This window comes from Prionailurus viverrinus, unplaced genomic scaffold, assembly GCF_022837055.1.
Source record: "Prionailurus viverrinus isolate Anna unplaced genomic scaffold, UM_Priviv_1.0 scaffold_50, whole genome shotgun sequence".
In the NCBI taxonomy this organism is placed as follows: domain Eukaryota; kingdom Metazoa; phylum Chordata; class Mammalia; order Carnivora; family Felidae; genus Prionailurus; species Prionailurus viverrinus.
The window spans coordinates 2,331,418-2,342,296 of record NW_025927613.1 but is presented as its reverse complement, the minus strand read 5'-3'; the positions used below and the strand labels follow the sequence as shown (position 1 = coordinate 2,342,296).

General features: G+C 41.9%; 1 protein-coding gene across 7 annotated transcripts in view; it reads left to right on the top strand.

Annotated features, from left to right (window-relative positions):
• The first annotated feature begins 8,162 nt into the window (after window positions 1-8,162).
• The window catches only part of RPRD2 (regulation of nuclear pre-mRNA domain containing 2), a 101,838-nt gene continuing 99,121 nt past the window's right edge, over window positions 8,163-10,879 (top strand). For all 7 annotated transcript variants that reach the window (XM_047847878.1, XM_047847879.1, XM_047847877.1 and 4 more), the window contains exon 1: window positions 8,163-9,386. In XM_047847878.1, the coding sequence (XP_047703834.1) occupies window positions 9,182-9,386 (205 nt within the window). In that variant the 5' untranslated portion in view covers window positions 8,163-9,181. The remainder of the gene's footprint in view (window positions 9,387-10,879) is intronic.

Below are 10,879 nucleotides of genomic sequence, written 5' to 3'. Positions count from 1 at the left end.
TAAAATGGAAAAGGATTCAGGAATTTAGCCTATATCCTCTCTTTACTAATTAAAAAACAACAACAAAAAAAAACACAAAAACTTTTTCTAAAAGACAATGTGTAGTTTCCTTTTTCTTTTCCTGGAATCTGACTAGATGTGGTTCTGTTTAAGAACTTAATGTTTCTGGCTTGATTTTAGGAGTATTGAGGTCAGCATAAGTATTCATTCAAGTCCAAAATTCTTAGTAGATCTACACTTCCATTTCCTGTTGCCTGTTGAGGGAATGGATCAAACACAGGGGCCATTTGAGCTCCCATAACTTCCTCTAGTTGGAGCTTACCAGGAAATAGTGTTGGAAAATGGATATTTGATCAGAAGTTAAAACATTCTGGGGCAACCTGGCTGGCTCAGTGGGTTGAATGTCCGACTTCAGCTCAGGTCATGATCTCGTGGTTCTGAGTTCAAGCCCTGCATCGGGCTCTGTGCTGACAGCTCCGAGCCTGGAGCCTGCTTGGGCTTCCGTGTCTCCCTCTCTCTGCCCTTCCTCTGCTCACGCTCCTTCTCTTGTCTCAAAAAAAAATTAACATTAAGGGGCACCTCAGTGGTTCAGTCAGTTGAGCATCCGACTTCAGCTTAGGTCATGATTTCACGGTTAGTGAGTTTGAGTCCCACATTGGGCTCTGCTGACAGCTTGGAGCCTGGAACCTGCTTTGGATTCTGTGTCTCCCTCTCTCTGCCCCTCTCCTGCTCTCAAAGATAAACATTAAACAAATAAACACTTAAAAAAGTTAAAACATTCTGCATTATAAAATTAACCCTTTTTTAAAAATTATGTGTTTGAAGTCCTGGAGTTCCAATTCTAAGGCAGTGTGAGAGAGCTTTAGAATAGAAGAGATGGGGAAAAAAAGGGACTGCTAAAGGCCATAAGGAAAGAGTAGTACGATCGCTCTTTATTTTAGAGGTAAGTAAATTTTAATCCAGACAGGTGAGGTTAACTATTCCTGGAGCAGAATGAAATCTGAAAAGCTTGCCAGGACTCAGCAATGAACTGGGTGCTTGCTAGTAATCCTCTCTCATTCTGTGAGATTGGAGCTAGAGAATTAAACTCATTTTTGATACTACTTGATTTAAGCAAATCCAGGGGAAAAATTCATTGTTACAGAAATATTTTTGCCTTATTAAAGGATTCATCACAATAATGTGTAAGTAGTTTATATACAACTTCGAAAATGTATTTATTTGCATAAGGCCTAAAAGGAATATTTATACTATAATATACAATTATTCATTGTAAAGTGTAGTGAGACTTAATTGTGCCTTGAATAAGTCTTTAATCTCCCTGTGCCTCAGATGTTTTTTGTTGTTTTTAAATTTTCTTGACCCCCCCCATACTGTATTCAGCATTGTGTTCAGTAAGCATTGCCTGCTTTATCAGAAAAAACAAGAGAAAAGTAGATTTTAGAGATGGGGAATCTGAAGCTTAAAGTGAATAAGTAATTTGCCCCAAGATTATGGCTACTAAGTAATTGAGTTTAGTTTGAACCCAGGTTCGTCTGACTGGAGCCAAACTCTTAGCCCCTACATATGCTGTTTCATTTGTGAAATAAGGTGGTAGGGACAGTTCTTTCAAATGAATGTGGATTCCGAGAGTAGTTCCTATCTTGAGATGCTGTTCTCACTTGAAATACATTGTGAACTTAAGTAATTCCTTTCATAATGTTTGAAATTAAGTATATTATCTCCAGTTAATGGCAGTTATTTGTCCTTTAGAATTCTAGGAAGAATTTAAAAGTCATTTGGAATTTACTGTAGAGAATAAAGTGAGATGATCAAGGTAGAAAATAGCTTTCTTGGTTTCAAATGTGAATATAAAGTAACTGGACTGATTTCTCTTCCATGTATGTGGCTTATTTTGATGAATTTCCAGAAATATCTTGGGGGAAAGTCAGTACCTTTGGAATATAGATATCCAATAATTATTTTGAATAAGACAATTCAGTAATAACGCTGTTGAGCATTTTACAATTTTCAAGGTGCTTTTTTTTTTTAATTTTTTTTTCAACATTTATTTATTTTTGGGACAGAGAGAGACAGAGCATGAACGGGCGAGGGGCAGAGAGAGAGGGAGACACAGAATCGGAAACAGGCTCCAGGCTCCGAGCCATCAGCCCAGAGTCCAACGCGGGGCTCGAACTCACGGACCGCGAGATCATGACCTGGCTGAAGTCGGGCGCTTAACCGACTGCGCCACCCAGGCGCCCCAAGGTGCTTTTGCATGTTACTCAATGCAATATCCCTGGAGGTAAGAAAATACAGATAATTTCAGTGCAGAAAATGTTATTGCACAAAAGAGAAACTCCATCCAGTTGGAATGATCAGGGAAGTGTTCGCGAAAGAGAATTTAAAATAGCTCTTGAAAGATGGGTAGGATTTTGATAACAGAAGAGGACACTTTAGGCATAAAGAACAGAATTAATTATAAATAGAAAATGACAGGATATATTTAAGGCAAAGAACAGTTTGGAGCCCAAGGAACCTCGGAGGGAAGGCATTTGAGATAATACTGGGACATTAGATTGGAACCACTGTAGAGCATCTTAAAAGTCACGGCTCTTACTTGATAAGTAACAAGGAACACTTTTTTTGTTTTGTTTTGAGCGGAGGGAAATAAAGATGTTCATCTGGTAATAGTGCATAAGCTGAAGAGCTAGACTGGAAAACTTACTGCAATGCTATTGATGTATAATTTATTAGGATGGTAATGATAACTGTTAGGAAGAAGGCCAAGGGAATGGAAAAGGAACTCATTCAAGAGATTTCTATGTAAAAGTCTATTGGATTGATAACTAGATGGAAGGGGTGGAATCAAAGATAAGTAGGATATCCAGCTAAAATATGTCTGAATGCAGGTTATAAAATTTAATCTTTAGGAGAGGATAAGGAGAAATGACAAAAGGGCTAAAAATGGAACTTTGGCAAACACAGGATGAGAAAACTAGCAATGGGCAGAGAAAGCCATTAGTTTAGTAGAGTCTGATTAAGGATTGTACATGTAACAAAAGCAAAAGGAAATTCATTTTAAGAAAGGTTTAAGTGTTGGGGCACTGGGGTGGCTCAATCGGTTAAGTGTCGGACTCTTGATTTCAGCTCAGGTCATGATCTTGCAGTTCATGGGATTGAGCCCTGTGCTGTTAGCTCAGAGCCCATTGGGATTCTCATTCTTCCTCTCTCTGCCCCTCCCCATGTTCGCTACCTCGCTCTCTCGTTCTCTCTCAAAATAAGTAAACATTTTTTAAAAACAAGAAAGTTTCAGGAGCACTTGGGTGGCCCAGTCAGTTAAGCGTCTGACTTCAGCTCAGGTCACAATCTCGCGGTTCTGAGGTTGAGCCCTGCATCCGACACTGTGCTGACAGCTCGGAGCCTGGAGCCTGCTTTGGATTCTGTGTCTCCCTCTCTCTCTGCTCCTCCCTGTGCTCACACTCGGTCTCTCAAAAATAAACAAACATTAAAAAATTAAAATTAAAAAAGAAATGTTTGGGGTGCCTGGGTGGCTCAATTCGTTAAGGTCTGACTTCAGCTCAGGTTGTGATCTCACAGTTATGAGTTCCAGCCCCACATCAGGCTCTGTGCTAGCAGTGCAGAGACTGCTTGAGATTCTCTCTTACCCTCCCTTTCTGCCCCTCCCCCACTTGCACTCATTCTCTCAAAATAAGCTTTAAAAAAATGTTTAAGTGTAATAACAGATGACATAATCATCAAACTTTTACTAACCCAGGCACTACTCTAAGCATTCTACATGCGTTAACATATTTAATAATTATAGCATCACAGAGGTTAAATTTATCTAAAATTCCTGCTGGTAAGTGGCATAGCCTGAATTTCAGCAGTCTGGTTCTAGAGGTCTTGCTCTTTTAAATTTTTTGGTTTTTTTTTTTTATGTTTGTTTATTTTTGAGAGAGAGAGACACACAGAGCACAAACAGGGGAGGGGCAGAGAGAGACAGAATCTGAAGCAGGTTCCAGGCTCCAAGCTGTCAGCACAAAGCTCAATGCCGGCCTCAAACTCCCAACCTGTGCCAGCCTCAAACTCCCTCCCATGTGAGATCATGACCTGAGCCGAAGTCGAACACCCAACCGACTGAGCCACCGAGGCGCCCCTAGAGGTCTTTCTCTCAACTATTACACTTTCTAAGAGAAAAGTGAAAGGTGAAGCCTATAAATAATGCGCCAGAATTGGCAGTTAACAGATTATTAGCTTTTTAAGAGGGTGTTTCCTCAGGACTTACTATAGTACACACCTATGTCACTGAGAAAAGAAGCAACTGAAGAGAATTTCTGTACATTCTCACCAACAAATCTACCTACAATCTCTACTAGATTATTTACGTTCCCATTACAAGAAAGGAACTGTCTGTGGAACTATCTACTCAAGGAAACCAATCCAGTAATTGTCCCGTCTCTATCCTGTTTCAATAATTAATCCTCAATTTTTCATTTGCATCGGCTACAATTATTTCCCATCTTAGAAAAAGAACCCCTTGATTTCACATTTCCCTGCAGCTTCAGCTCCATTTCTCTGCTTTCATATTTTTTATATTTTTTAAATATTTTATTTTTTTAAAGTAGGCTCCATACCTAACGTGGGATTTGAACTTACAACTTGAGATCAAGAGTCACATGCTCCACTAACTGAACCAGCCAGGCACTCCCCCCACCCCCCCCCCCCATTTTATTTCTTGAAAGAGCTGTCTATACAGGATATTTCCACTTCTCCCATTCTCTCTAGAACCTTCTATCACTTCACTTCCTGGAAACAGCCCTTGTCAAGATGACTATGATGCCAGGGCACCTGGGTGTCTCGATCAGTTGAGCGTCTGACTTTGGCTCAGGTCATGATCTCAGTTTATGGATTGGAACCCATGTCAGGCTTTGTGCTGACAGCCTGCTTTGTAGTCTTTGTCTCCCTCTCTCTACCCCTCCCCTGCTCACACATTTTCTCTCTCTCTCAAAAATAAACATTAAAAAAAAAAAAAAAACTAAAAAAAAAGATCACTCTGTTGCCAAATCCCGTGGTTATCTCAGTCTTCAGGCAACCTACACAGCGACATCTGACACAATTGATTAGTCCTTCCTTCTTGACAAACTTTCATTGCTTCTTTCAGAACATTATTCTCTGAGTTCTCCTTTCACTAGTCATTCCTTTTCAATATCCTTTGCAAGTTGTTCCTTATATCTTAGTCCTTGGACTTCTTTTCTTATCTATACTTATTCATTTCCTAGGCAACCTTACCCATCTCATGGCTTTAATACTCACAATTCTTTACTTTTTTATTTTTAATACTGACATTTCTTTAAAGTTTTGTTTGCTTGCTTGTTTACTTATTTTAGTAATTGCTACCCTCAACATGGGGCTCACACTCACAACCTTGAGATTAAGAGTTACATGCTCTTCTTGCCAGTCAGCCCTAAATACTGCCTATTTTTTTTAGGGCAACATGCAGGCTTTATTAAACAAAAGTAAAAGGCAAAGTCAAATATTAAGAGAAAAACTGACTTGAAAAAAGTGTATCTTAAACACCTTACAGTAACCTACTTGCAGTTGGATTTAACTGAGCTCTGTTGCTGTGAGGAATACAGCTCATGAACATATATGAAAGAACAATTTGTACATTTTTCAAGTATTCACTGAACACTACCTTATGTACACAGATATATTACATTTGAAAAAGATTTATTGGATGGTCCCTAGATATACTTCATAATTTTTATTAATCTTTTGGAAGAGGTCGTCTAAAGAGAAGAAAATATTCTGGCTCATGAATCATGTAATGAAGCTAGCCTATACTCTGTTGGTCACCCAAGTCTCATCTACTCCTTTTCTGAAATCAGATGGATGTTTAGTACTTGTTTGGAAAGTTCCCTGGGTAGCATGACATGCTAGGTCACTACTTTATCATAGAAGAATACGACTCAGGAACAGCCAGATGAAGAGATGCACAGGGCCAGGAATGGGGAAGGGCATGGAGCTTCTAGGCCGTCTCTGGGTGCCTGTCTCCAAATTATGAGCTCACCAACCCAGAAGCTCCAATACTGAAAATTCTTAAATTTATGTTTCCTACCCAGATCTTCTTTGTGAACTTCAGACTCATATATCTAGTGCTATTTATGTATCTGATCTCTCAAACTCAAGCTTCCATAACTGAAATCCTGATTCCTACTCATTTCTCACAGGACTGCTTCTCCTGCTTTCTTCTTCTGGTCCATCTGAGAAAGTGGCAACTCCATTCTTCTAGTTCATGCATTTTCAAGGTTCTTTTTTTTTTTTTTTTTTAATATTTATTTATTGGAGAGGGGGGTGGTGGAAGAGGGGCAGAGAGAGAGGGATAGAGAGAATCCTAAGCAGGCTTTGCTCAATCTCACTGTGAGATCATGACCTGAGCTGAAACCAAGAGCTGGATGCTGAACCAACTGAGCCAACCAGCTGCCCCATATTTCATGTATTTTCAATGGGGGCAATGTCACCCCTCAAAAGGGAGGAATGCAGTTCTTGGGCAATGAGGAATTCTTAGATACTACAGTGGTTTGTAAATCCGTAAAATCCAAACATACACAACACATTCTTTTTTTTTTTTTAAGTTTTTATTCATTTAAGTAATCTCTACACCCAATGTGGGGCTCAAACTCATGACCCTTAGTTCAAGAGTTGCACACTCTTCCAACTGAGGCAGCCAGGCACCTCAAAGATTTTAGTACTTCCTAACTCTGTATTGAATAAAACATGCAGCACATAAACAGATATACAGTGCATCTGGGCATTAAAATTCAATGGGGACTGAGAGATTAGGGGAAAAAATGTAAAAAGGATCTTTAGGGGCAACGATAATGCAAAAGGCTGAGAAACACAGTTGTAGTTGCTCAGCTCACAACCCCCAGTGCCTGCCATACTTGGCTCGTTTTTCTCATACTCTTCTTAAATCCAATGAACAATTCTTTTGGCTCTACCTTCAAAATATGTCCACGATCTGACACCACTTCTCATTATCTTTTTGCTACCACTTTTGTGCAAGCCATCATTTCCTTGTCTGGATTATTTCAACAGCCTCCTTGACTCGTGGCCCTTAAATCTATTATCAACATAGCAACCAGTTAAAAAGATTGCCGTGTAACTTTTCTGTTTAAAACTCCTCTGCATAGAACCGCTCCCCAACTCAAAATTAAAAGCCAAAATCCTTACAATGGCCTGCAAAGCCTTATATGAACTCTCTCCCTTCACCTCAGACCTCATGTTCTACCTCTCTTGCTCTTCTCCAGCCACACTAGCCTCCTTGTTCTTCCTCGAATATGTCGAGACATTTATAGTTTTAGGTCCTTTGCACTTGGGTGTTACCTCTGCCAGTATGTTCTTCTCTACCTTCCCCATACCTGCTTGGTTGCCTTATTTTCAGCATTCAGATAAAGTGTCTCTTCCTTCCAGAAGCCTTCCTGGATCACCAAAACATTTCCCTTCCCCTATAGGATTACACACACAATATCCTCTCTTCCTTACTGCTTCATACTTCTTCATAGAAGTTATTACTTCCTGATATATATTTGTTTATGGTCTCCTGCTACTAAGTCCCACAGGGAGGGGATTTTTTTTTTTTTCTGTTTTGCTGTTTTACTCCTCCATATCTAGAACTGTACTTGGCACAAAACGTTCAACTTTTTGTTCAATCAGTATGAGCTTCAATCAATATGTTCAATCAATATGAGCTTCACAAAACAGGTTCCCTGCCTCAAGAAACGTTGAGTCCCCTGGGTAGAGGTAAAAGACATAAAATACAATAATTGCATGTGCTCAGTGGGACACAGGAGCCTCCAAATCTGCCCAGAGGATTTACGTACGCAGATACGATGGAATGCTTAATCGAGGTTGTGTTAATTTATAATACAATAGACAGCCAAGGCTCTTATAAACTATAATGTATTAGGCAATTGTGAGATTATTATAATTGGCAAAGGTGAGATCACATCTTGCCTATTATTACTTCCTCGTCTCGAAAAATTTACTTCATTTACTTCCTCTTTAATCCAAAAAGCCTACTGGCTGTGAATGGTATCGTCCAAAGGGAGTGTAAAATATTGTTTGGTCTGGGAGTCTGCGTAGCGAAGGGCTCGCTGGGGCTGGCGCATGCGCATCTTCCAAGGCACGGCAAGATGGCTGTCAGCCACTTTGTCGCGCGTCGGTGCCCCGAGGAGTTAGCGGCGGCGGCGGCGGCAGCAGCTGCCAGAGAGTAACAGTGGCCTTTGACCGGTGGGAATTTTACGGCCTGCTGTGTGAGCTGGACAGCCCCAGGAGGGAGACTTTGCTAGGAAGCAAAAGGCGGGGCGGAGCGGTGAAGCCCCTCCCCCAACCTCTCCTTAGTTTGACCAACTCCCTCACCCTCCTGCGTTCTTCCTCCTAGCTCGCTACACGCTGATCTGCTGCGCAAGCGCACAAATAATCGAAGCGCCTTCTTGGCCCTTGGGGCTTGCGGGCTTCTGCGCGCGCTTCTCGTTCTTGCCCTTGGATTGGTCAGATTGCCCCGCCATCACGCCTCCCTCTGCTTTCTAGGTTGAGAAGGAAGCGGGGAGGCGGGGCTAAGCAGCGCGTGCGCGATACTGTTGCTGTCCCTTTGCTGCTATTGCGTTGCAAAAAAAATCCTGACTAGGTAGCCTTGGGCCTTTTCTGTGCTAGAAGATCTAAAGGAGAAAGATTTCTGCAACTGAAGGGGCAATCGGGTAGTATTAAATTTGAGATATTAACGCCTACCCTTACAGGAGTGTGTGTGGCGTTGGAGTGGGGAAGAGCCTTAGCTTTGAGAGCCGAAGAGTGTAAAACCATTAATTTCGGGGCCAGGCGTTTTGAAAGGCTTCGCAGGACCTTGTTTTCTGCGTAATTCTTCCGTTATTATTGACTGGTTCAAACACAACCCCTTGAACAATTCTGATAAACCTTTGATACCCGCAGCCCCTCCTTCCAGCGTGTAGGAGCCGCCAGCGTGCCCGGCAGCTGGTCCCCCCGTCCTACCTCTCGAAGAGCCTAGCGCGTGCACCATCCCCACCCCCTGGCCTCCCTCCCCACCTACGGCCTTCACGCACTCGCAGTGATTGTTTTGCCCGCTCCCGCCGCCGCCGGCGCGGCCGCCAGAGGAGCAGCAGCGCTTGTGCAAACCGGGAAGATGGCGGCCGGCGGCGGCGGAGGCAGCAGTAAGGCCTCCTCCTCGTCGGCCTCTTCGGCAGGGGCTCTGGAGTCCTCGTTGGATCGAAAATTCCAGTCGGTAACCAACACCATGGAATCTATTCAAGGCCTGTCGTCTTGGTGTATAGAGAACAAGAAACACCACACTACTATCGTCTACCATTGGATGAAGTGGCTCCGGAGATGTGAGTGTTGGGGGTGCCTAGGGAAGGGAAGACTGGGAAATGGAAGGAAATCCTTCCCTAAACGCCTGGGGTTTTCCCACGGAGTCACTGCATTCGGTTGGCGTTATTCACGTTCAAGCTTTGACGCGAGTGTTCCCAAGCCCAGACTCCATTCCCAGCCAGGGTTGCCCTGAACTGCAGGAAGCTCATCATTTCTTGGATTTTTTTACTAGCTGCTGACTTGGTGTGTGTGACCTTGGGCCCTTGGGCCTAGATCTTTCGAGATGTAGGTATTACTTTTTTCGGAGCCTTGTGAGTGCTGTTAGCTTTACTGAACCTTCGCGGAAATTGTCGCGTCCGTTTGTTTCTCATAGGCCTTGACGTGCAAATGGTTTAACTGATGATAGACAAGCTTTGGTTTAAGCAGTAGCAAACCCACGTACTTGGTTGGCATGTGTTGGACCACTCTATTTTACGTTGACCTAAAATTCGTGATGTGTAATAAGAAGGGCCTTACTTGGGTGAATGTTGAGAAGTAACACGAGCTCCACGTAGAGCTGAGAGGACCACCTGGGAGGGTTCCCTGTACCCGTGTTAGCTGCAAATAAAATACGGGCTTCTTGATACCAGAAATAACTGTAGTCAGTGTCATCACTGATGCCTTAAAATATAAAAAGTGTCCGGCTATTTTTCAGCACCTTTTTAAAGAAATGAGTTTGGTGTCCTAGGTAATCAAAACAGGAAATCAAGAAATGTGCTTTTTAAATATGTAGTACTTTTTTTTTTCCCCAGTGACTGCTTTTTTGTCTCTTTGGGGGATTTTTTCCCACTTTGCTGCTTTACTACAGAAAAGAAGTATATTAAACTGTCAGGAAGCATGGATTGTCAGCAAAACATTTCAAATCTTTTAGGAGTAAGTGTGAAGTCACTGTTGCTTCCGGCTGAGAAGAGAGAGAGGGTTAACCCTAATGCCATATATATCTATTTGACTTTTAGGTCTTTTGTTGCTTCTTGTCTGTGGCATGTCACCAGTGAGACCCATCTTCTAGTTACTCTTCTTATTCCACTTCTGCCATTGCCCCTGTAATGTTTGGATTTGTATTTACCTTTTAGGGAACAGATGGATAAAACTTGTGAAATCATAGGCCCCAGTCTTCAGACCATTTGTGTATATAAAGTTATTGTTGGTAGAGATGTCTTGTGGTTCTTTGAATAACATATGCCAGAAAGGTTGTAGAACCAAGACAAGATTACCTAGATTTACTAATAGATCAAAGTTACTTTCTTTCCAAGAAGTAAAGTTAGAACATACGATAACAGGCATCATCAAAGACTCTCATCTGCTATCTGCCCAGTCCTTTATTGTTATTTACAATATCTCATTATACTTTAAAATATCTACAATACTTTAAAATATTTACAATATCTCATTATACCTTAAAATAACCCTAAGAGGGGCGCCTGGGTGGCTCAGTCGGTTGAGCTTCCGACTTCGGCTCAGGTCATAATCTCAT